We start from the raw sequence: 25,460 nt of genomic DNA, 5'->3' as shown, positions 1-25,460 counted from the left end.
CCCTTCTTTTCTCCGCCAATTCTCTCCGCCCCCACATTTTCACTCCGACCGAACATTTTTTGTACGTCCCCTCCTAATAAAATGTATATTCTTAGGGAAACTAAAAACTTGATTAAGAAAATCCCAAGTAAAATCAAAATCACCAACAACCCTCGGTCACAAGCTTTGCGCTAGAAGACGATTTATACCAGCAATCCCTGCCTTGTTTCTTTTCCACATCATCACACACAACTTTTGACAGAGGATCTACGCGGCTCTCACCGAAGATGTGCGCTCTATAGTGTGAGAGCGTAACGCTCTCATTAGTGCCGTCGTGCAGGACCTTGCCACCAATCATTTGAGATACATCGTCCACCCATGGAAAAGCATGATACAGGGTTCTCAGACCGCTCTATCCTGACCACACCCAGGAGCTTCGTGACTCGCAAGATGACGACCCCAAGATTCCAACAAAAGATGTTATTCCACTGTCACTCCATGGCTTCCTCCCCAATCGTGGATCCGTACCTATCCTTCAACTCCAATCCGGAACCATGGCTAGACCGGACAGTTGGTATACGGTTTGCATCGCCATGTTTGCTGCGATTGGGACATTCTTCTTCGGATTCGATACCGGGATCGCGTATGTATCTCTGATCATCTTATATACCTCATTACTGACACACGTCCCAGAACGACTACCATCGCACACGAAAGCTGGGTAGAATACATGGGACATCCATCTAATGGCTTGACTGGAGCAGTCGTTTCCGTATACATCGCAGGCGAAGCGGTGGGAGCCCTTCTTCAGACTTTCATCGGGGACCGGATGGGTCGCATTCGCTTCATGCAGATGCTGTGCGTAATCGTTACAATTGGCGTGACCATACAGACCGCTGCGGTAAACATGGGAATGTTCCTGGCCGGCAGAGCTTTGGCTGGTACTGCTGTGGGCGGGATGATCAGTACAGTCCCCATCTACCTCTCRGAGATTGCAGCACCACACCAAAGAGGCATGATTGGTGGTATCTCCGGATGTGGAATCACGTTCGGGACTATGGTTTCGAATTGGGTGGGCTTCGCCTGTGGTGAGGCACCGTATGGTCCTGTGCAGTGGAGATTACCTCTGGCCATACAGATCCCCTGGGGTATCGTGATGTTCATTGGCTTGTCTACGTTCATGCCCGACTCCCCTCGCCAGCTTATACGGAACGGCAGATTGGAACAAGCCCGAGTTGAGTTCAGCAAAATCCGACGGGACTTGCACTCGTATCAAACTGAAGAAGAGTTTGCATTGATGCGGGCACAGATCGAGTTCGAGCAGGACAGGGAGGTGAAGTCGATTAAGGAGATCTTCAGATTGTTCAAGCACAGAGCATTGGCTTCGATAGCTGTGACGACGATGACTTCCTTAACGGGCGTCAACGTTCTTCAGTATTATCAGACCATTCTTTTCAAGGCGCTGGGAATTCCGCGAAAAACAATCTTGGCCCTGGCCGGTGTTTATGGAACCGCGGCATTCATATCCAATGTTCTCACGACTCGATTCCTCCTGGACCAATGGGGACGGCGCAAGATGTTGCTCACCGGAATGACCGGTGTCATACTCATTTTGATCTACTGCGCTGTGATGCAACGCGAATTTCAACACACGGACAACAACGTTGGAAAAGGCTTTGCCGTGCTCGGGATATACCTCTATGCTGTCGTCCAATACGGCACGCTGAACAGCTCGAGCTGGCTGTATAGCGTTGAGATCCTTCCCATGGCATTGAGGAGTAGGATTGGAGGTATATCAGCGGCATGTCACTTCATCGTCAATGTTGGGAGTAAGTTCTGGTCAATGGCTTGATGATTTCAAGAATAACACTGACCTCGCTTGTAGTCACCGAAGCGGGTCCAAGTGCGTTTGCTACCATTCATGAGAACTACTATTATGTGTTCGTGGGTTGCACGACCTTTTTCCTTGTTATTGCATACTTCTACTTTCCCGAAACGACGGGCAAGACGCTGGAAGAAGTCGCTTCGGCCTTTGGAGATCGGGTTCTTACTCTGGCAGAAACCGAACCTGGCGCTGAGTTTGCAGCCTTGGGTGGCAAAGCGACAAGCGCACGTACGGAGATGTTCGAGGAGAAGATTGGGTGAGCAACTGGCCGGTGGCTGGGAACTGGTAATTGGACCGAATTGATGAGTGATGCAGTTTGGCCTTTAAAATTGCGTGTTGGCGTGATGAGAAGCATTGCGAGCTTCCGGCAGCAAGAATCCGACGTTTAATGACAAGTTATGATACTAGAGTTTCGGGGCATGTTAATGACATTCGATGAGCACTATCAATTATAAGACTGTGTTAGCGCATGTTAACTCGTCGCGAACATCAGTCCAACACCATGCTGCTCAGACCGAGCACGCCATATCATAAAATCACCAGCATGTAAGCATATCACCGAGTTCATACTGGTTGGCCGTTCGTTCGAAAGCTAAAGCTTGGTGGATATGGTCCTCTATAAGAGTGCCTAGATTCGAATGATGCGTCTTATTGATCGCATGAGATTAAAGGTAACAGCTAGCACAAAGCTCTTGGGAGCATCATTGCTTTTACATCTCCGCATTCATTGTGAAACTCTTACCAACTCGTGGCATGGATTCGTCCTCCCACATCAACCCCTCTATACCTCCTATCACGCAGTTCATGAGGGACATTCAAACTCATCGTAGTCTGCACTAGCCACTAGTCTTCATCAGATCTCGGCTCGAGCGGTGCTACTCATTCAAACGTAGTCTTGGTGGTCTGCATCGGAATGCTAGAGGAGTTGCTCGATAACTTCCCAAGAGCTTCCTCCTGATGCAGTGATCGATGACTTCCCGTGAGACCCTTCCATTCCCGCCAGCACATGATGAAAGCGAAGATGTAGACTTGACTATGGAGATTTATCCATCAGATGATTCTCAAAGCAAGGATTGGAAAGATGTGGAGACTCACTTGACAACCAACGCAATACCAACGATCGCCCATCCTAGGTAACAGCTCACTCCACTGCAGCTGGTAATGTTGGCTTGAAGGTTGAGGAAAGCCACAGCTCCCCAGAAAGCGATATCTAGACCATTGAGAATGGTGTTTGCTTTGTAGCTTCTCCATCGTTGGAGCTTGTGAAAATACTCAGTGGAGACCTCGTAAGCGATAAAGATGAGAGATTTGGCACCCTATTGAATGTCAATTCGGAATCGGAAGTAGTGGGGTTGTGTATTGCAAAGAGTTATCATACCATGCCGAGGGACATGAAGGTAGATCGAGTCTTCGGCCCCTTCAGGAATAAACGTGGTACTGTGAGGGCAATGACTACCTGTATAAGGACAATCAAAACGATCCAAGTTGCTTTCTTGTATCGAGCGTCGAATAAATTCCAGAAGTTTGAGTTCCAGACGCTCATATTTGCAGTAGACCAGGGACTGATTCGTGTGTGCTCGTTGTCTCGAATGTGGCTTCACCTCGTCGATGGACTAGTCGTACCAATGTGTAGATTGCTGTGAGGGATTGATAGAGTGAGAACGCTGATGCTGCGGCTTTTGGAATCACGCAGAATATTTGAGGCGAAAAGTAAGTCGGGGATAGCGTGATATATGTGAGTATCTTGAATAGCATCATACGTATGCGCATTATCATAGCACGACGCCTGGAACGCGTATCTTCGCAGCAGCTGTTTGTATTGCGTACAACGTCTTGACGCATCGGAAGACCTTGCAATTCCCGACATTCCCAGCAAAAGACGTGTTACAGCCAATCTCGTTGCAGGACAGAGCGGTCCGGATGGAGAGGAAGGTCCTCCGCTGCGTCGAGACGCTGTATGTTGGGAAATCCGAATGCGAATCCGAGCCCGATTCATGCCAAGACATGGAAAGGAAGGTACCGCCATCGCATGCGTTCCGAATGCGCACCACCGTATCACTCGTACAAAGATCGTATCGTATCGTTGCCTCCTGTCCGTTGAGCTTCATTCATCCCAGAAGGAGCTTTGCTGACTCGCCTGTCCATCATTGCCAAGATATCGCCTCAACTTTCACATCCTGTGATGGGTGAGCTGACCATTCTCGCTCTCGGTCCGCATGCCGAGCATCTAACATCAACGTCGACACAGGCACCAATTTATGCGCTGAACTGACTGAAAGAGATGGTTGCAAAGCCGGTCTTCGWCCTTGAGCTAATCGTCCATCTTCGTCCATGCCCATTGCTGCCCATCGGACGACCGCGTCTTGAGAAGCAGTGGACTCGCTTGCGCTCCAGTTCTACCCTCGATACTTGTGTCCAAGCATCGTATCGTAGCATGTCCGGCAGAACCCAAGCAATATCTTCAATGCCTCCCTCGTCCACAGAGTGACACTAAACCATGTGCCACATTCCCCAAACCAAGCAGAGGACGTCGACCTTGATACTCGTCTAGCAGCCAGCTCCTCTAACGCCAACGCTTCCAGACGCCGAACCTCGGGAGAGCAAAGCAAAGCAGATAACATCGAGAGCGATGCCTCCAAAGCGACCTCACCGCGGCGTGATATCGTGATTCTTCCATCGGATGCGACGCACAGTGACGGACAGGGCGTGCAATGGTCTCGTTCCACCATTTCAATGTCATCCTGTGCTGCTCTAAAAAATGAGGGCTCCATCATCTCCACCTCGTTCAACAATAAGATGAGTTGGCGAAGTTGCTCTTTACTTTCCGCCCATGGCCGAAGGACGTTTTTCCGAATGACGGCCCGATTTTGCTGCGCTGCGTGAACCATACAATCTCTCATCGGGACAGTAAAGCCCKAGCAGATGATACGGACTTGCGGACTGAACAGCGGTGCTTTAAATGCGAAGTCTTTCACGACTTTATGATTAGAGACCCAAATCCCATGGAAGTCAATTGCTGGTTGGGAAAAAGTCAAGGTCAACTCCTTCAAAGCTCCGTCCACCAGCAAAGACCCCAAAATGTAGAGCAGTCCCTCAGCCGGTGGCCGTTCAGTCGTCCTGCAAAAATCTCTTATCGAAGCAGGCAGCATGATCGAGATGCTGCTGAATTTCCGCAGTAGGTGCATCTTTTCCTGAAAGTACTCGAATGCGGACCAGATATTTTCAGATGTTATGTTGTCGATACGCCTTGCGATCTTGTCGAGAGGGCAGACAACCATGGATTTATGAAGGGATCGGATCTGGCAAATAACGAATGTTATGCTGTTGTATAGTATCGGATCCGCTTCCTGTCGAATCAGTGTGCAAGTTGCTAGAATTTGCGGGTGGGCTTCCGTGTGGTCGTCGCGTCCACGGTTTAGCAGATGCTCGTATATCATCAAGCGCAACTCCGCAGGGAGCGTCATGAGACCAGTCCGCGGAGGGGTTTCATCTTTGTGCGCGACGGTCTGACATTCATTTGGTGATTGAGTAGAGGCCATGATTGTAGTGTGATGATCAAGTCGATGCAGAACGCTCCAGGCAGATGTTGATTGTGCGATGACGGACAATCAAACTTGGCTATTGCATCCACCGGTAGCCACACACGATTGAGCTCAGCTTTCTTTAAGCTTAGTAAGCTCAGMGAATCGAGAGACCGGCGTTGTCAGAGGACTACGACGAGGTCTCTCTGTGCGGTATTTGCGGTCAAAGAACGTGAACTGGTCTGAATCAGCAGATTCTCGCTGCAAATGAAGCAAGTAGAGGATGTGTTCTCCACTCGATGTGTGTATCTATTAATTGTGCATAGAAGGCAGCAGGGGGCGGGTGGCAGACATGGGCGTGCCAGTGTCCGGAGAATATGTCCGGGCTGAGTGTCATAATGGCTCCGCCGCTCAATGGTCGAGAGATGGTGCCTGACGAGAGGTTTGGGATATACTGATAATCATTCCCTGCACGAGTTGCGGGTTGGGGTGTGTCCGTTACGCGAAGAGCATAAATAATCATCTCCGCCACAGAAAGGACGATATCTCCACTGTCTCTGCCACCCTGCAAGCCTTCCAATCTCGAGATCTCGGCATCGATCAACCTGCCCTTCTTCCATTGTCCTGTCRGATTGCCAAACTCTTTGATTTTCGAAGTTTTGCTTGCTCCAATGGACTTCCGTGCCCACTGCAAGCCGCACTTTGCCGAGCGATGACCAAACAGATCTGATCTGAGCTCGTGCGGGAAGTTCCAGCGCATCACAACCACTGGCCACCACGTCCGTGCCTGATGCTGATGACTACGCTCGAAGATCCCCACAAAGCTACCCGACAAAATCGATAGGCCAGCGCAGTCCCTTTGCCAGTTATACTATGCTGGCGCGTTGGACTTGAGCTAGCGTGATGCTCTTTACCAGAATTCCGCCCTTTGACTGGTGTCAGCCTTGATATTTGTAGAACCACGTGCATCATGACCCAAGATCTCATAGCATCGCCCCAAGATCTTGTAGCGTGACCTGCGATCGGATCTGGAAATGATTGGAGAGGAATGGCTGTTGGGCACTTAGACCTTGCTGGTGCTGTGAACAGGAGCTAGCGCGCCGTATATGTTGGCCTGTGACCGATTTTTCGGGATGAGTATCATGGTAGTGATGGAGGAGTGGCAAATCGTCCGGTGGATGACATTCTCGATGTCTGCGTGGAAGATACCTTGTGCATCTCCGCCTCAACTTTCATTCTCGTCTTTCACAGCTGCTTTGCTTGCGATGATGTCGGAGGTCCTGCCACGGGCGGTGTCACTTGGTGGATGATGGGCGGTCATTGGTCGAGATTGAGGAATGGAAGGGAATGCCATTTGCCATTTTCTTCATGTTTCTTGCCTTTGCGATTTTCTCGCCGCAACTTCCGGCCGCGCTCCAGTCGAGAGTCTTGCAGCTCAACGACATCCACACCACCAACCCCTCATATCCTCACGCCCTTGCTCCTCGCCAAGTGCACGAATCCCGCGCCCTGGAACGCCGCCCACTCGAGCGTATTTCCCACGGCACCGCCCAACGTCCGCACCTCATCGAGCCTTCGATCCAAGAATGCCTCCGTGTCCCGAAACTCGGTGCTCTGGTCTGTCGTCTGGAATATCTCGGCCGCTGCATACACCGCACTCAAGCTCGCACGCTTGGTGTACCAACTCGAATCGACACTGGTATCTCCTGCCAGGAACCAGATCTCATCGCTCAACTTCGCCAGCTCTTTCAGTGAAGTGGGGATGTTCTCCGCCAAGCTCATCAGACCAAGCCCTTGCTGCCAGTGGGGAAGAATGTTGGGCTCGGCATTTGCACGCAGACGAGCAAGTGTCAAGGCACGAACCTTACGTCCAACGCCCTGGTCGGCAGGGAACTGTACACGATCTTTAAGGGCCAGGCGTTGGGTGACGAGATGGTAGAGCACAATGGAGAAGGCACCTTTGGGGAAGAGCGCGGACGTGGAGATGTCGGGATATCCAGCGGAGCGGACACCGAGTGTAAGGGCATCAGCGGTAAAGCCGTGAACAGGGACATGATCCAGAGCGGAGGCTAGGATCTGTGCTTCGGGTTCGCGGTATGGCGGAGGCGAAGCATGCTCGTAGGAGTGGTACAGGGATCGTTGCTGCTGCTGTAGGAGGAGTGGGCGGAGGGCCGGCGGTGTGCGAAGGATAGAGCGGAGGGCCATGCTGGAACCGTACATGATGGGATTCGGTCAAACAGACGTCGATGAYGCTCTCAATGGCAGACGTGAGGTGTGATGGAGCGGAAGTAGAAGCACAAGACGGCGCCGCGATTGGTGGAGAGGAGGCCGAAGCTACTGGGTGCACACATTTAAGAATTGTTTCCTCGCCAATTCTGCTGCTCCTCCGACTGTTTCCCAACTCTAACTTATAACATGCCGCGCCACGGTCGCGGAGACTCGAGGAGAGCTCAGGAGAGCCAGACAAGGAAGCAACGTACGTGTTGACTCTATGAGAGGCCTGCCATTCATGCAAGGCCTCGTCTCGTGCCACGGTGAAGGTTTCTCCACGCGAGAGCCTCCGAACCCGACCATTTCCAAAGAAAGAGCATGAGCTTAAAAGCTGTCTGTATTGCATACTCTGCGAGCCGGACCTACGACGTTCGTATATTAGATCAGGGTACTGAGGTTGGTATCAACTACGCAATAAGGTATGCATGCTCATTCGACCTTGCGTGGAAGCACGACTTTGCAGTCTCTCAGACAAGCAACCTATGGGCCATGTCGGAACATTGTCTTCTCAGCTTCCTCTTCCACCCAGAGTTCACGGGCTTCCCTCTATGATCATCTCCTCTCTTACCTCTCCACTTCACTACCATTCACATCTCCTCACTCCAATTCACACGTTGCTTTTCGCCTTGTTTCAAGACATACAAGATACAAGATATTGGGAGGATGAAAAGGCTCTCTTCATTCACTCTCCACAACTCAACCGTTAGATCGGTGGTGGGAGGTACAGAACATGAGTTTGTCGAGGTATTCCAACAGAGCAATCTCCACCGGGGTTGCCCGCGCGATATGACTGAATACAGTATCTCGGTTCTGGTCTCGCCTCGAATCGCTGCAAAGTGATGCTCAGATGGCAAAGTTAACAAAGGGCATGAAATATGTTGACCATACCGTCACCCTGAACTCGGAGATCGCCCGCCTCCAACTCATTCACTGCAACACCAACCCCGCCCAAACACGACCGATATCCTAGCGAACCAATCAATCACAATGGCCATGTCACTATTGTCCTTGTCGTCTTACTGCGAGCAGTCGCTCCTCATCAGCACGATACAATTGGCGGTACAGCATCCGCTAAATGGCCACTGCAGTGGCGAAAGTGAGGCCGGGATATCATGATGGAGTTCGACGAGGAGACCGCTCCCGAGGACCGCATACATTCCGACCAGACTGTAAGGAAGCTCGTGGCTCGGTCGCAAACTCCCAGCCGCTGTCTGCCAACCTGGTCAGCACAGCCTCATTCCGCTTCCTGGATTTAGCCACTGAGCTTCGCCTCGCCATCTACGATGAGCTCCTGGAGCGAAAAGACCCCAACAGCCCGAAGCGCCTATTCCCGCAAATCCTAGCGACAAGCAAAGAGATCTGTGGCGAAGCTAGACCAGTGCTGTACACCAAACCAACCTCCGCCTCACAATTGTAGCGACGGCACTGAAGTCCCGTGATTATATCACAGATACTACACTCCATATTGGCAGATGTCAAACACCGATTCTCGCATCTTCCAGCACCGACGCCGTCACTCCCGCGTGGGGACTATACAACAGCCTCCCTCCAGTGCTCAGCAAGATCTCAAACGCGACGTTGCAGATCGTCCTCCGAGCCAATCGTGACAAAGGGCTTCTAAAGATGCAGCTCATGGCAGAACAATTCAATCAAGTGCATCAGATTCTCGCAGCTTTGTCGGCGCTGTGGCAAGTCTCTGGCGCTTTTCGAACCCTGAATGTTGAGTTCCTCGACGATACTGGGAGCATCCAAGCTCCGCCGTCGCCTTGTCTCCACACCACATTTCTTGCAGCCAAGGAGATGGATACGATCGAGCTCAGGCGTTTACTTCGCCCGCTTTGTGGACTTGGGAAGAACGTTGTCGTTCACGTAAGCGCGCTACCTCTTGCTGTTGCAGCATACATCACGACTCGCGAAGTGCTTTTTGTGCCTGCTGAGCATCCGTTCAAAACATACGCCTCTCTCGCCGGTCGCGTTGATGCAGCTATTTCGAAAGTCAGAGATGCTGGACTCTGCTGTACACGAGTTGATTCTACAGACAACAAGCCTTGTGGTATCCGAAGCTTGGAGAAGAAGCTGTTGATCGTAAGAGAGAAGATCATAATTTGTGACATTGGGTCAAGGCATGCCGAAGAAGAGTTGGAAATGGATTTCGACGCTTTGAGTGGGTTTCTGGAATCGAGGAAGGTGCGGGATCTGGTTGAGATGGCAGATGGCTTGCTTCTGTGCCTTGGAGAGTCATTTGATGATTGTGAGTAGAAAGCAACGCTCGGGGAACGAAGAAATGGACGCGACCGAGCAGCTGACTTGCGTTGGAAAGTCGGCATCACTGTGAAGACTGGTGGAGATTGTGCTTCGCAAACTTTTCGATCTTGGAGATAGCTTGCAGACGTCCGCTGAGGTTGGAATGCGATTTTGCGCAGCTTTGATTGGAAGTTCATGCACACTGTCAGATGAAGGAGCTATGATGTTGCTGGACACTAGTGTGCAGGCCAGTGAGAGCACTACATCTACGCTCCAACTATGTTGTTTCTCTCGTATACTTCATGTAGTGAACTTCCTGCCTCTGTCGATTTCTGCACTGTGAAGAAAATGCTGCCGTGAATACGTGCGCTCCAGGGCGCCTTGATGGGTGATGAAAGTGCATGCGCAGCCGCCACCTGAGGTTTCGCTTGGAAAGAGTGGCTACGCATGCAGCGCAGGATGAAAGAAATGGTTGGGGCGATTAGCCCACTGGGYGGTATTGCAGCGCGCAGCGACGAATCCAAAATCCGACAGAGCCAGGAAGCGAGCGAACATTGTGGTGCTGCCACCGGCGATGAAAGCGGTGGCAGGTTTGAAGCTGTACTCCCAGACTTGAGAAAGGGAATCACTCGTCCAGTGTAACGCTCGCGAGTAGCAGTTACACAAACAGATGGCGACAACAAAGTGAAGGTCGCCAAGCACAGCAGCGCTGAAGCCAACAATATCAGTAGCAGCTAGGTGGTATACAATCTGCATGGCAGCGCAAAAAGGAACAAGTGCAGCGTCGCATCCTGCGAGTGAGGGGGACGCGTAGCTTAGAGGCCTGCAATTTCGACAAGGCTGCCGGCCAATCTAGGCGAGAACAGCATGCAAAGGGCGTAGGTCCGCTTTCGATTCAGTCCCATTTGAATTCGTAGGCGGTCTGCCATGTTGCTCTCTGGTCCGAAATTAAGTATTCGATGGATTTAAATATCCGACTTGCTGAAGTGCAGTGCTTGTGGTCTCGTCTACCGAGTGGTGTGGATGCGATCGATTCGAAGCCTCATGCCGGCTCTTGTGAAGACAAGACATCAAAAGCAAGTGCCGATTGTCGTGAAAGTGCTCCCTCGCATCAGCCTTCCAGTCGACTCATCAATGCGCAAACTCGATTGCCAATTTCCGCCATCGTTGTATCGGCCGCCGCAAAATTTGACGCCCAGGATCGACAGCGCTGCACGTGTTCGTGCAGATGCCGGGTGAGTCCCAAGACCTCATACAGCCGAGTGCGAACAAGATGTCGGAGTTGTGCAGCTTTTTCGCTCGAGCAGACATTGTATTGGACGTTTGGGTTCGTCGCGTTCAGTGTGGGTATCTCGTACAAATGATTGGAGTTGTAAGACGAACTAGAGCCACTGCTGCTCGTGTGCGTGAGCATCGGTGGACGCCTCACATGCTCGCTTGTATTGATCGGGGTGTCGGTGACACAGGCACACTCCAAGAGGTCTAGCACGCTTTCAAGAACAACGCCAACAAGCAGAAGAGCGCGAGGTCGCTCAAAAAGGCAGAGTTCACATCGGACCATGGCCAGTATCTGTATCCTGATGTCCTGTTCCAGCTCCATGATCTGATCCAGCTCCGATGTTGACACTCCGGAATTATTGTCCTTCAAATCCGATAGTCTTTGTAGAATGTCGCTGTAACAAGAGCAGAATGCGGGCACATGCGTATTTGTCGCGGACGTGGTTGGAGGGGTATCGGTGGGTGTCAGACCTGCAGACATCACTGGCAGCAAAATCCTTTGGCCATTGTCGAGATTGCTGTACACTGGTCTCAACAGCATCGTTGAAAATGGATACTCTGTGTCTTGGGCGGATTCAGGTGAAGATCCCACATGACTGGCCAGACCATTGTTACTTGTGCTGTGGACTAAAGGAGGTGGATTTGTGTCAATATTGAATGAGCCGAGATCATAACCCGTGTAAGCACCTCCAAAGTTGGCATGCTGAACATGATCGAGACGCGAGGCAACCTGCGCCGACCTTGAAGAATCGGGAGCGGGAAAGGCCGGCACGCTCGCATCGTGATCAAATCCTGCCTGCCAAGTAGGGTAGAAAGGATACTCGCTGGAGCCTATGTTGGCGGGAGCCATTTGTTGCTGAGCGAATGGAGAGATGGACTCCAAGGGAAGGCTGTTCGAAAACGCRCCAAAGTTACCACTCATGTGAGATGTGCTCATCGGATGTCCTGTCTCGTCCGGCGAGAGGTTGGTGTACGGTCCCGCAGAGGCCGTCGACGAGGACGCGGCACGAGGTCTGCTTGTGGTTCCTCGAGGCCGTCCGAGACGGCGTTTATTGCTGTACACGCAGTCGCGGCCATGGTGTAGACATCGGCGGCAAGCTGGGCGGTCCCGTGAGCAACGAACTTTGGCATCGAGGCACACGTCGCAAGTCGATCGTACCCTTATGGGCTGGGCGGGGGCTGTGCTATTGCTCATGGTGGAAGTAAGAACTAGAAGGTTTGCTAGAAGGTTTGCGACTTGCAAGGAGCCACGATTTCCAGATAGGCTCGCGGACGGAAGACGAAGGGTAGACGGGAACCTGGACCACCCGCTCGATGCAACCATGAACCTTAAGCAATAATGCCAACAGAACCGATCATCGCGTGCAAGATTGTCGGCCGGCGGCGGTCATATCTCATCATCTGGTCGACAGCTGAAGCAAACGAGGCGTGTTAACTTACAAGCTGCAGAAAGCTTCCATGTCGTTGAGGCTTACCCTGCTGGCATTGGTTGGCCGTCTCGATCATGGAGTTCAGTGTGTTTAAGCGACATCGGCGTGGTGATGTCGCGAATGTTTTGACTGCGGGATCAGGCTGCGATCAACGAGTAAACATGGAGCTGGTCCCACCTCACTTTCCACGAGGCCTGTCGAGGTTGACGACCCTAGTTCACCCGGCATTCGACCGAGTCTGGATTGTCTCAGAGTGCAGTTCGGCGAATCTGAGGCTCGCCAGGGATGTTGCATTGGCGGTAAGGCTAGGATGGTGCTGCAGATGCCCGCCCGTGACAGCACAGGGTAGTGTGGCATTGCCCTCGTCATTCTCGTGTTCGAAGCCGACGCCGCCTTGCGCAGCCCGCCGTCGAATACCGGTAGGGCTACTTTTGTGGCCCCATTCGGCGGGGTGAGGAAAGTCTATTAGAGTATCCAGCGCTAGATCACAATCCGCTGCTGGTGAGAGGCTAGGAGTTGGTGGTGGGAGATGAGCATCGAGATGCAGTGTAGCGTAGGCGGTTGGTAGTAGGTCACCTGCGGGTCATCGCTTGACGATAGACCGTGGACCGTCGCTGGTAGATTGGCGACCGGCGTCATGTGCCATCCTGGTATAGGTGGTAATGTGCATGTTGCTAGAACGGGACTATGGGAAGCCACGGGTGATCTGGTTCCGGTAGCATGCAAGGCTGTTACATCAGCCACCGCGGAGGTGATGCACCAAGTCATCTCAGGTCGTGTCGTGTCGTGGGATATGAGCAATGAGAATTCAGCGGGCTGCATCATCATTGACGCTTGATCGCTGTTGCAATGGGGTAGTCGCGGGGTCAATTGCGTAGTGGCGATCTTGGGTCAGCGAGATGTGATTGCAGCCCGATGGATGAGGAGGAGGGAGCGGCAGCACCCACGACGGCCTAGGTATCCCCTACAAATGTAGCGGACTGCAACAGATCACCGACCTCATTGAGCGAGGCTGCTTGAGCCTGCTCCATGGCTCATTCAAGTCTGTCTTGGCGTGTTTGCCGGATGTTCAATTGCCATGATATCCCGACGAGACGTTGAGACGTCGAGAGGGCAGAGGAGAAAGGGTCGGGCAGTGTGAAGTTGGTCGGCCCGTCACGTGGCTCGCTTCGTGTTTCGCGATTTGCCTGAAATTCGGCAACGCGTCCGTCTGTCGCGACTTGTTGGTGGCAACCTAACATCCATCTTTCACGACACCTCTTTCACCATCCGGCCTGGGTTGTCCCCACCGCCGCCACCGCCATGGATAAGGAGAATGCTGCGCCGCTCGTCAAAGTGCGCGGACGTCTCTACGGCGGCACGCCACAGTCGGCAGATAAATTGATCAAGCCTTTCAAGTGTCCCGGGACCAACACGCCGACAAGAGCATCGGAGAAGCCCACTCGAAAGCGCCGCAAGGTGGACTATTCTGGAGGCGACGGTAGTGTTGAGGAAGGGGACAAACCGTACACCAACGAGGACCGGCTCGCGCTCTCCACTCGCGACGCCAATCGTTTTCCGGTGTTCCCGCCCAAGGAYAGGAGCGCGGCCTTTCGGGCGCGGTTCATAGTGCCTTTCCAGAACAAGGACACGACCTCATACCAGTCAAAGCGACCACCGCCATGTTTAGGACTGCGTCGCGGCCTAGCAATGGTGGCGGGGCCGCTGCACGATCCATGTGATGAGTTCGCCATTGTTCTCTACGATCCGACTGTGGATGGTAAGGAGCCGCCCAAGACATTGGAAGATGGCAGCGCAGATGTACCCGCCAGCACGCCAAAGATGAACGAGCCCATTATGCACAAGAGCTTGGCAGAGATCCTGGGGATCAAGAAGGAAGTTGACACCGAGCGTCCCAAGGTACCGGTTGTCATTGACCCGGTACTTGCAARGGTGCTTCGCCCGCATCAAGTCGAAGGCGTCAAGTTCATGTACCGTTGTACGACTGGTCTGATTGATGAAAACGCTCAAGGCTGCATCATGGCCGATGAAATGGGCTTGGGCAAGACGCTACAATGTATTGCCCTCATGTGGACTCTACTCAAACAATCCCCCGAGGGAAACAAGGGCACGATCGAAAAGTGCGTRATTGCATGTCCTTCGAGCTTGGTCCGCAACTGGGCCAATGAACTCGTCAAGTGGCTGGGTAAGGATGCACCCAATGCTTTTGCCGTGGACGGCAAAGAGACGAAGAGCGTAATAGAGCAGCAGATGAGAAGCTGGGCCAGTGCGACCGGCCGCGCCGTGACCAGGCCTGTGCTCATCGTGTCGTACGAGACCTTGCGAATGTACGTCGACATCTTGCGCACGCCCATCGGGCTCATGCTTTGCGACGAAGGCCATCGTCTGAAGAATGGCGAAAGTCAAACGTACGAGGCCTTGAATCGACTAGAGGTCCGCAAGCGAGTCATTCTCTCCGGAACGCCCATCCAGAATGATCTTTCCGAATACTTTGCCCTGCTTTCATTCGCCAATCCAGGTTATCTCGGAACGCGGCTAGATTTCAGGAAGAAATTCGAATTGCCAATCATGCGTGGACGTGATGCATCTGGAACGGATGCGGACCAGCTCAAGGGCAACGAAAGATTGAAAGAGCTTCTCCTGCTGGTGAACAAGTTCATCATCCGACGCACCAACGACATCCTCTCAAAGTACCTGCCGGTAAAGTACGAACACGTTGTGTTCTGCAACCTGGCACCATTCCAACTCGATCTATACAACTACTTCGTCAAGTCACCAGAGATTCAGAGTTTGCTTCGTGGCAAGGGTAGTCAACCTCTCAAAGCGATTGGGCTGCTCAAGAAGCTCTGTAATCATCCGGATCTGCTCAATCTTCCCGAAGACCTGCCAGGTTGCGAAAAGCATTTCCCGGACGACTATGTGCCGAAGGATCTGCGTGGTCGAGACCGAGACATCAAGCCATGGTATTCTGGCAAGATGCAAGTCCTTGACCGCATGCTCGCGCGCATCCGCAAAGAAACCAATGACAAGATTGTGCTCATCTCGAACTATACACAAACACTAGACGTGTTTGAAAGGCTTTGCAAGAACCGCAACTATGGCTGTCTGCGTCTGGACGGCACCATGGTTGTGAACAAACGCCAGAAGTTGGTCGACAAGTTCAACGACCCCGATGGCAACGAGTTTGTGTTCCTTCTCTCTTCCAAGGCTGGAGGTTGCGGTCTGAACCTGATCGGCGCCAATCGCTTGGTCTTGTTTGATCCTGACTGGAACCCTGCCGCCGATCAGCAAGCTTTGGCCCGTGTATGGCGTGATGGCCAGAAGAAGGACTGCTTCGTCTACCGCTTCATCGCGACTGGCACAATCGAGGAAAAGGTCTTTCAGCGGCAGTCACACAAACAGTCGCTCTCATCTTGTGTTGTCGATGCCGCGGAAGATGTCGAGCGTCACTTCACTCTCGACTCCCTACGCGAGCTGTTCCAGTACAGAGCCGGTACAACCAGCGATACGCATGATACATTCAAGTGCAAGCGATGCAAGCAGGGGAGGCAGTTCATCAAAGCACCTGCCATGCTCTACGGAGACACCAGCACTTGGAATCACTTCATCAATGAGGGCAAGGACGGTCCTCTGTGCAGGATTGAAGATCAGTTGTTGAGGCAAGAGATCGAAGAGAAGGATGTCAGCGCCGTGTTTCAGTATATCAGTCATTAGAGAGAGAGCGGGGAATTGGTTTGGACCAATCTTACGAATTACGATGCGCGAATGATGTATAGAATAGGTTGACTGGAGGCGCGGAGTGCCACGAAGGAGAGCAAGTGCTGCATCGCATGCYGCTTGGAAGCAGTCTCGCTGCCGACACTCGTTTCCACATGTTCTCAGTCATCGTATCCAAGGAACTCGTGATTGCCGACGTGCATGTAAGAAGCATTCCCCTGCGCGACAGTCATCACAAAGTATGATCTTGCATGGAATCAGTTCTCAAGCAATGGCTGTTGGTGCGCATACGAGGGACTTTCAAATCGAGGGATTCCGACGACCAAGCGAGGCGCAGAGTGAAAGGCCAGACGAGATCATGTTTTGGTGGAACGGTCTCTTTGCACCGGCGACATGAGTTCGGCCGACGAAGCATTTCTCAAAGAAAACGAAATGAGTGATCATGCTACAATCCTCGTTCTAAGCAGCCCTACACTCCAAATTGCGGGATCGATTGACAGTCGGCATTGTTATGAAGGGCCATATTCACCACGATGAGTGCAGCCTCTCTTTCTCTCCTACTGGCTTTCCCCCTCTTAACGTAGTTGCTTTACGCCACGAACTTTACGGTGCTGCCCTGTGAGCCAAGGTTGCTAGTCGAGATGAGGCACGTTGACCATACATGCATCATGAAAGAATCGCCCGAACCCCTTGAAGATGTGAAGCTGCTTATTACTTTCCCATCCCGGGAACTCCACCTGACAAACAGCTTTCGCCTTCTCAAAAGCAGCAACGCTTCAAATCTCGCCACAATCGACTCAACGGATGGGATGCTCTCGACTTAAAGTCTCAAACGCTCCGGTGTCTTGGATCAAACCCGCCAAGCAAATATCCGCGATGGAAGGGAGAGCTCCATGGCAGAACTTCCCCATTCGACTGTCACCCTCGAGTCTTGATTCGAAACCTTTAATGGCGGTGGTGAATCAGTGCGTCTGCCAGTCTTGCCATTGTCTTGGGGAGAAGCCAGCGTTTGTGGTGAGGTAATGGTGGACTCTGGGGAGGATTAGTGGATGCTTGAGAGGGAAGCCGATGAGATTCTGAGACGAGATGGATTGTGATGATTTATGGGGTCTGAGATTGCAATTGATGATAATGAGCGTACCCGGACTCAATCTAGAGGGTTTGAGGGGGGGAGGGATGGTGTTGGACGGATCTCTTTGAGGTACTCTAGCATTGCAAGGGATTGCTGGCATGAGGGTTCAGCGATCGTTACTGTGACCGACGAAGTTCTGATGAATCTGGTGTATCTCATCGCCACCAATGGCTCATCTTGCGATACACTCACTGTCAGAGGCTCTTTGCCATCCTGACCGTCTATCATCATGGCGGGTGCACTTTCCACCGGACTGACCTTTCGAAACTCATCGCGAGGTTGCTCTCCAGCATCAAGATCGATCGGGATCTCTTTGTACATGATTCTTTTGAGATTCATCGCCTTGAGATAGATTAAAACGGGCTAAGACAATGCTCTTCGGTGTACGTACTACGCGAAGCCTATATGTGGCTTGTGAGAGCCAAAAGCCGTACGTTTCGATCTTCCCCGCCATTATTCCTGCTCAAATGATATGGTGCTGATGCACTGGACGGTTTCTGGTAAGGAATAGTGAGTTGTGGTCGTGAAAGCACCATCACATCAGATCGGGCCTTCGGCTCAGTGAAAGTGTAACCTGTGAGACGGCATATGCTTGAAGCTGGCAGAGCACCGCCCCAGGAAAGACCGTAYATGTTATAACCTACTCTGTGATCCCCATACTCGTTCTGTCTGTGGTGGCCCGGATAAACAGGCTTGTTCCGCTTGCAGTTGATCAAGCACTTCGCGCAAAAAGACCTTTCCCTTGAAGACGGGATTAGATGCGCTGCGATGATGTTAACGCGGAGTGTAATTCCCAATGTATTAAACCCTTACGTATTGATGGCTTCCAATCCCTCAAGATTTATGAAGTAGCGTAGCCGATGCTACTACACTACCACAACCCTAACCCTAAGCATGACTCTGCCGACTTTCGCACGGCTCTGGAAAGGCATTCTCCGGCATATCACTTATCACCGTGCATGTTCTCGACATCCGGTATAAGCGGAGAGTCGACAATAGGAAGCACATCATTTTCCACGGCATGTAGAGGAGTGCCWTTCTCCACGGGATCAAGAGGAGTGACCTTCTTCACAATCCTGGCGGGCTGTCCCATAGCCACGCTCCAAGGCGGAATACTTTATCGTCCCTTCATACGGGTCACACCACCGTACATGGCTTAAATGCCTTGCAGCCGCCAACCGGGCTGGTCTTTCTCAGTCTTGGCCATGGTAGGAAGGTTTCAAAGCAGTGAGTTTTCAAACGGGGATATATAGGATTTCAAGACTTCCGGACATGATGGAAGGTTGCGTGGATCACGAGAGGTGCCCAGGTGAGGTGCCCGGGTGATGTTGAGGACGGAACATCCTGGGGAAGCTGTATATGTATTTTGCTACCGTAAGATGGGATGGATGAACATCGCCTGATTGACCAGGACTCCACTCGGAGGCAGCAATGGATTGTGTCGGTAGGGCCCGCTCAGGAAGTGCGCCGCAGGTCAGCGCGATTTCATATCGCAAACCGATGCATTCCGCCCTTTTGCTATCGATGGAGGAGAGATCGTTGTGACGGGCATGTCCAATAGTGAAGTTGCCGCTGACTCAGCCGTTCGCATGCTGATTGGTCTTCAGAGCTCCAAATTTACGTCGGAAACAATCATCTCCCTACACAATCTTGACAAGATTGACAAAGTGTCATATATGATATGACATCTGTGGTATAGATTGTAGTTGCTAGGAGTGAAAGCTGTGACGAGTCTCACCTGTGTCAATTTCTTCGATGCAGGAAGGGGCCCGATTCTGAAGGAGAAGGAGAAGGGAAACAATCGCACCGTCAACGCCGCTGGCCGAGGTCTTAGTCAGTCCCATTGTTTATACTCCTGCGCCCGTCTCAGGGCCATCACTGATTTATTATGGTTGTCCGGAAAGTTGGCGTTTGAGCTACCAAGGCCGCTTCGGTCCGGTAATAGTGCTGTCACTAATATTAGCTAGTAAGCAGCATTTCAGAGCCCTATATAGCAATATTATCGTTTTTATGTTCATTTCAGAAGGTTTACTAAGGCTCTAAGGGCTCTACCTTAACCTTTACTACATCTGCTTACTATTAGCTACATCTAGTAACCTATATATATAAGAGCGTAAGTATTATCCTTTTATCTTATCCTTYTTATCCTTCTTATCCTTATTATTATGTCCTTACGCTATATAAAACACTACTAGATTACGGATTAAACTGTCGCTTTACGGAGCCTATTATTCTATACCTACTATCCTTAATCCTTTACTAATCTTGCTACCTTCGAGTACGTAATAAATAGCGTTTCGAACGTATATAATAAGAAGCCGTCCGCTCGTACGAAGGATAGTTTAACGTAGAAGTTACACCTATATTATCGCTGTCGTTAAGATATAGGGAGGTGTTAAATCCTTGCTTCGTTTTTATAACGTAGGGTATGTTCTAAGGTACTGTCTGTTCTCTCGAAGTGAAGGTAAAGGTTTTAATAGTATATGTAAATACAATAAATTAAGTTGAGCACGAGGCTCCTATCTACTATAGACTACTATCTACTATATACCTATCCCTAAGCTCGTGCTAAGCCTAAGCAGTTCGAGTAAGCTAATCGCCTCTGCTTACTCTGCTTACCTTAATTACTCTAATTACTCTAATCGTCCTAATTACTCTAATTATTCTAATTATCCTAATTACTCTAATCCTTCTTCGCCTAAAATAAGTAGCTGTAGTTCCCTACGGGTCGAACCGTAACACTATCCCCCTTCTAGTCTAGCTTCGCCCCGAAGCTTATATAGGTCGGGACCTCTACCGTTATCTTCTCTTAGCAAGATGGCTTCCTTTGCTTCTAAAACACGTCGTCGCCGTATCGCTAGAATACTCGAAAACCCTTATTTCCCCCCGACGCCTTACGACTATTGCTACTCCCGTAGTCGCTCTTATATCTTCGTGTCCGATTTCTCTATTATAGCTTGTAGCGAGTGTACTCGACTCGGCCGTCCTTACGTTACCTCGAGTATCGACCGCCTAGACGCCGTAGTCGACAAGATCTCGGCTAAGATCGCATCCGACGAGTAGGAGCTCGCTAGGACTATAGACGAGATAGGTGCGCTCCTAGAAAGGATCTAAGAACTCCGTCGTCGTATTGCTCGAAACAAGACTATTCGTTAGGCGAACAATAATAAGCTAGACGAAGACATTCGCTACTTAGTGGAGTCCGAATCTAACGCTGCCCTAAACGAAGGCTTATCCGAGAGTGTCGCTATTAATAGTTCGCTTCGCGGGATAGACTTCCCCGAAGTCTTCGACTAGTCCTTCGAACCTCCGTCCGTTTAAGAATCTTCCTCGTACGTTCTTTCTCCTTCGTCGTTTTCTTTCCGTGCTAATCTCTTTCCTTTTAGACTAACGAACTAAGAGACCGCGGTTCGTTAACTTCGTTCGCTAAGATCTACCTAAGTGGATTTCGAGAAGAAACTCTCGCATTCCTAGTATATCTCCTTACGCGATATAAAACTAAATTCTTCGCGTCTAACTTTGTTCCTATCCTTATAGTTACTAGCAATGTGTCCTTAGTTACTATATGCATAACAAGTAGGGTTCTATCCCGCCTTCTTATATCGACTACCTCGCTCCGTCGCATCGAGCTCTATCGGTCTTAGTCTATAGGGATCGTCGCCTCTAGCCTTAAAGCTCCCTTTTCCGCCTCTTACGGGTCTCTAAAATCTAGGCTACACGAATCGGTCGTGCCGCAGCTCCTAGAGTCTCTCGTCGATTTCCTTTGCTAACTTAACTATTGCTCTAAGCGTGGTTAGGCTGGAGTTTCGGGATAGTTCTAATTTAACTATGTCCTTAAGTCCGAGGTAGAACTAGGAACGAAGAGCCGCATCGTTCTACTCGAGATCGGCGGCATATCCTTAGAACTCTAAGGCGTACACGGCTACAGAGGTGACTTGTCGGAGTTAGCGGATATAGCGATCGGCGTATACTTCTTCGTTTAGTATCCCGTATAGATTATTAAGTTTCGTCTTAAATTCCTCGTAGTCGTAGAAGATTTTTCTAGTCTCCGTCTTAGGTGTGTTATCCTCGTCCTAGTTATTAAGCCAGTCCTTAAGATATAGTCTAAACCCTCGAGCGGCTCTTCCTCTTAGGAAGGATGCGGCGTATAAGACCTTACTAGCCTCGCTATTAAACTAGTAGGTATTAAAGTAGAGGTAAAGCTGAACCTACAGCTAAAAGGCCTCTAATCGTCCTAGTGTGCCGTCGAACGTCTCCGGCGTCGACACCTTTAGTCCCCTAGTTACCTCCGGCATACTTATCGAGCTTGCTAGGGTTATTGTTCGTTTTCCGCTTCCTATTATAATCGACATTGCGCTAAGTCGTTCCGTAATCCCTATAGATTGTGCTTAACGTGTAGGGCTCCGGGTTTAATCTCTTATAGACATGTATAGTAGGCCCTTAGGTAGTGCTTAAAGTTGTTAAATCCTTACTTCGTTTTTACAACGCAGGGTATATTCTAAGGTACTGTCTGTTCTCTCGAAGTAAAGGTAAAGGTTTTAACAGTATATGTGAATATAATAAATTAAGTTAAGCACGAGGCTCCTATCTACTATAGACTACTATCTACTATATACCTATCCCTAAGCTCGTACTAAGCCTAAGCAGTTCGAGTAAGCTAATCGCCTCTACTTACTCTACTTACCTTAATTACTCTAATTACTCTAATCGTCCTAATCACTCTAATTATTCTAATTATCCTAATTACTCTAATCCTTCTTCGCCTAAAATAAGTAGCTGTAGTTCCTTACGGGTCGAACCGTAACAGGAGGGCGCGGCGGTAGCCTAAGGGGATCCGTAAAGTCGAATATTACGAAGCTCCTTATAATACGGCCCTTATTATAATACGGAGGTTTCGTAGCCCTACTATAAAGGAGCCTTTTACGGTAGAGGTAAAACGATATATTATTAATTCTATAGCGGATAAAAATGAGCTATATTACTATACGCTAGAGTATATAGACGTACGCTCCGCTAACTTAGTGTTAAAGACCGCTATCGAGTCCCTTATATAAGCTAACCGCTTAAACGTTATAGCCGTGCTTTACGTAGTTAAAAGCGGCCCTCTTTCGGATGTATTTAGCACGATAGGCGGTAAGGTAGTTAAGGCCGGAACAGTCGCTTAGTCGAAGAAGAAGCGTAATATACGTAAGGCTAGCATAGCGTAGCGTAATAGCGTAAGGTTATAACTAGACGATTTAGACCGTAATTTAGAGGAGTTAACGGATAGCGTAGATAATGTACTACTACGATATAAATTAGTGTAGCCTTAAGTCGATAGCGAGAAGTAGGAGGGCATCGTTTTTTAGACCTTATAGTAGTAGCGTCTATTAAATAACAGTAAGGCTAGTAATGTACGTACTTAAAGGATAAAGGAAGAGTAGAGCTATACTAGCTCTTAGGGTTAGTGTTTAGGTAATAGCTAATTTAACATTAGCTCTTCTTACTTAACGGTACTTATAAAACTACTAACCTTAATTAGACGCTCTTTACCGTATACGTTCGTAATTACCTTAGTAGCTAGCTACCTATAGGCTATCTTATGCTCTAAACATAGAAAGTAAAGCTTATCTAATCCGGCCTCCGCGTACTTAAAAGATAGTATCTAAACTAGAGCCTTAGATAGCTATTATAGACGACTCTATAGCGGAGTAGCGAGCTCTTAACTTAACCTTTAAGGGCGACCGGATACAGCTATACCTCTATTAACGACATACGAAAGAGACCTTTCTTAGGTTATTCCCTAAGCTTTAATATCTAAAGGTAGTAAAGCAATTTTATTATGCTATCTACTACGTAAGGAACGTAACTAAGGTAGCCGCGGATAATATAGCGATCGTATAGCTACTAAAGGACAACCGCCGCCTTATAGCCGTAGAGCGTAATAAGCTAATTACGTACGTTTAAAAGAACTAGAGCGGTAACTCCTTAGTTAAGTAGTCTACCTAGGCTCGCCTTACTAATCCTCTATTAATTTAGATAAGGACAACTTTACCTCTCGAAGGATACTATAATGCTATTAAGTACGGCCGTAAAACAACGATTATTTAGTATAACCTATACGGAACGATTATTAAGCTTTTAATCGTAGATGCTCGGTTACTATATAAGGCCTATCTATAGACATTTAGGCTTAGCAAACGCACTTATTATTAGATTATTAAGGAGCTAGAGTTATTCGAAAAGCTATCGCCAGCTTATTAAGACTACCTCCGTAAATAAGTGGATATTACCTATAATAATAAGGCTAAGGCGAAGGTAATGTATAGCGGTGTTATGTACTAGTACGATAGAACTACTCCTTTACGCTATAATTGCCTTATATAGTTTTAACACCGCCTACCGTATAATTACATCCTTCGTAATTACCTGTTTAATATGTATACTATTACTAAGCCGTAGTAGCGGATGTACGTATAGCTCTACATACCCCTTAACTCTTAGAAAGTCGCTTAATATTAGAGCGATTCGGATACTAATTAACTCTCGCTAGAGGGCTWTAATCCGGAGGGTATCGTCGTATAATAGTAAGAGCCGCTCCTTCGTAACCTACGTATGCATTATAAGGAGGCTATAGAGGTAATAAACGGTTAATACTAGCGTATTAAGGATAATAAGAGCATTAAGGACGACGTTCTAAGGGAATAGGTCCTTATAGCCTACGTACGGCGGTATAAGGATATAGTTGCTACCCTTAACTCCTTCGGTATTAACTTATTTAATACTAGTACGGCCATTTACTTTATAGGCGAAATAGAGCGCATTTAGACGAATAATAGCGACAGGCCGGCATTACTAATAACACCTTTACGGCCGCTAGTTATTACTATACCTAACACGTTACTAGAGCCTCGTTTAGTAGCGACTCGATAGTAGTAGCGTATAACTATTTTATTACTAATCCGCTAGCCTATCTTTAACAACATTATTAACTTATCCTTAGATATAGGCTTACTAACTCTACGGCTAAACCGCTATTAATTCGAACCTCCGTAGTTATTAGAGCTACCGTAATTATTACTACCGAGTTATAACTACCGTCGAATCGCTCCGCTCCGCTAGCGTAAGGATGTATAAACCGTAGAGCCGTTCGATATTAATAAGTTTATCTATCTACCTAGCACTAACTACCCTACTAGCGACACGTTTAATACGCCGGCTAGCTACAACTTAAGAGATTAGAATAACTAGCTGTTTAATTAAGGGCTACTACCTAATAGCGATAACAACGATAGTAAGCTTAAACAGGATATAGAACTACCGGATAATAAGGTAGTAGAGCGATAGATACGTAGCCGGCGTACATAGACGGATAGAGGCTTACTACTATTAACACTAACAGCGAAAAGGCGATAGTAACTTAGTACACCTTTTGAAATGAATATAAAATAACGATATTGCCATACAGAGCTCTGAAATGACGCTTACTACCAAATATTGGTGACAGCAACATTACCGGACCGCACCGGCCTTGGTAGGTTGCGGCCGCTAAATTTCCGGACAATTAAGCACAGCTCCATCACTTCCATCTGCCACGGCTCCGCATCCGAACCCGCACCCGCATCCGCATCCGTAAAGGCATTCACCACCCTGAGATGCGGCGGCGGGGTTGCGATCGAGGAGCCCTCCGCTGTAGTCAAATAACAGACAGTGGCAGCATGGTTTTATTAACAGTTCCCCGTTTCTGTGAGGTTTTTTGACTTTGTCGGAGAGGTTGCCGGAGACATCGCCCGCCGTGCGCTCGCAATCCGCAGATCGGACGCCACTGGGACAAACTCAATCCACAACCAACTCGAGGCACCAGACCAGCAGCACGTTCCGATGGGAATTCCATAGTCATTGTTCAGCGCCGGAATAATGGAACTACGCTCACTGAATGCTTCAATTCCCCGATATTCAAGGCAATCAAACCCGCTGGCCATTTCGCGCACACGACTTGGTCGCGTCGCCTTTCAACAACATGG

General features: G+C 49.5%; 7 protein-coding genes; 3 read left to right on the top strand and 4 right to left on the bottom strand.

Annotated features, from left to right (window-relative positions):
* Window positions 1-533: 533 nt before the first annotated feature.
* RCC_11385 (probable MFS monosaccharide transporter (Hxt8)) lies at window positions 534-2,124 on the top strand (the record flags this gene model as incomplete). XM_023776606.1 has 3 exons in its annotated part: window positions 534-622; window positions 673-1,808; window positions 1,865-2,124. The coding sequence occupies 3 exons, from the start codon at window positions 534-536 to the stop codon at window positions 2,122-2,124; spliced, it is 1,485 nt and encodes a 494-aa protein (XP_023632374.1).
* A 619-nt stretch (window positions 2,125-2,743) lies between these two features.
* RCC_11384 (uncharacterized protein) lies at window positions 2,744-3,407 on the bottom strand (the record flags this gene model as incomplete). XM_023776605.1 has 3 exons in its annotated part: window positions 2,744-2,897; window positions 2,960-3,180; window positions 3,243-3,407. The coding sequence occupies 3 exons, from the start codon at window positions 3,405-3,407 to the stop codon at window positions 2,744-2,746; spliced, it is 540 nt and encodes a 179-aa protein (XP_023632373.1).
* Window positions 3,408-4,260: 853 nt separating this feature from the next.
* Window positions 4,261-5,403, bottom strand: RCC_11383 (uncharacterized protein; the record flags this gene model as incomplete). Its single annotated transcript, XM_023776604.1, has 1 exon — window positions 4,261-5,403. One exon carries the CDS (start codon window positions 5,401-5,403, stop codon window positions 4,261-4,263), a length of 1,143 nt encoding a protein of 380 aa, XP_023632372.1.
* Window positions 5,404-6,846: 1,443 nt separating this feature from the next.
* On the bottom strand, window positions 6,847-7,605 carry RCC_11382 (related to COQ9 Protein required for the biosynthesis of coenzyme Q; the record flags this gene model as incomplete). The annotated part of the gene is made up of 1 exon (XM_023776603.1): window positions 6,847-7,605. One exon carries the CDS (start codon window positions 7,603-7,605, stop codon window positions 6,847-6,849), a length of 759 nt encoding a protein of 252 aa, XP_023632371.1.
* A 1,674-nt stretch (window positions 7,606-9,279) lies between these two features.
* RCC_11381 (uncharacterized protein) lies at window positions 9,280-9,915 on the top strand (the record flags this gene model as incomplete). The annotated part of the gene is made up of 1 exon (XM_023776602.1): window positions 9,280-9,915. The coding sequence occupies one exon, from the start codon at window positions 9,280-9,282 to the stop codon at window positions 9,913-9,915; it is 636 nt and encodes a 211-aa protein (XP_023632370.1).
* A 1,096-nt stretch (window positions 9,916-11,011) lies between these two features.
* On the bottom strand, window positions 11,012-12,502 carry RCC_11380 (uncharacterized protein; the record flags this gene model as incomplete). Its single annotated transcript, XM_023776601.1, has 1 exon — window positions 11,012-12,502. The coding sequence occupies one exon, from the start codon at window positions 12,500-12,502 to the stop codon at window positions 11,012-11,014; it is 1,491 nt and encodes a 496-aa protein (XP_023632369.1).
* Window positions 12,503-13,910: 1,408 nt separating this feature from the next.
* Window positions 13,911-16,322, top strand: RCC_11379 (probable MUS-25 Rad54 homolog MUS-25; the record flags this gene model as incomplete). Its single annotated transcript, XM_023776600.1, has 1 exon — window positions 13,911-16,322. The coding sequence occupies one exon, from the start codon at window positions 13,911-13,913 to the stop codon at window positions 16,320-16,322; it is 2,412 nt and encodes an 803-aa protein (XP_023632368.1).
* Between the last annotated feature and the right edge of the window lie 9,138 nt (window positions 16,323-25,460).

The sequence above is a fragment of the Ramularia collo-cygni genome (genome assembly GCF_900074925.1).
Source record: "Ramularia collo-cygni strain URUG2 genome assembly, contig: RCC_scaffold30, whole genome shotgun sequence".
Classification (NCBI taxonomy): domain Eukaryota; kingdom Fungi; phylum Ascomycota; class Dothideomycetes; order Mycosphaerellales; family Mycosphaerellaceae; genus Ramularia; species Ramularia collo-cygni.
This window is presented reverse-complemented; position numbering and strand designations above follow the sequence as displayed.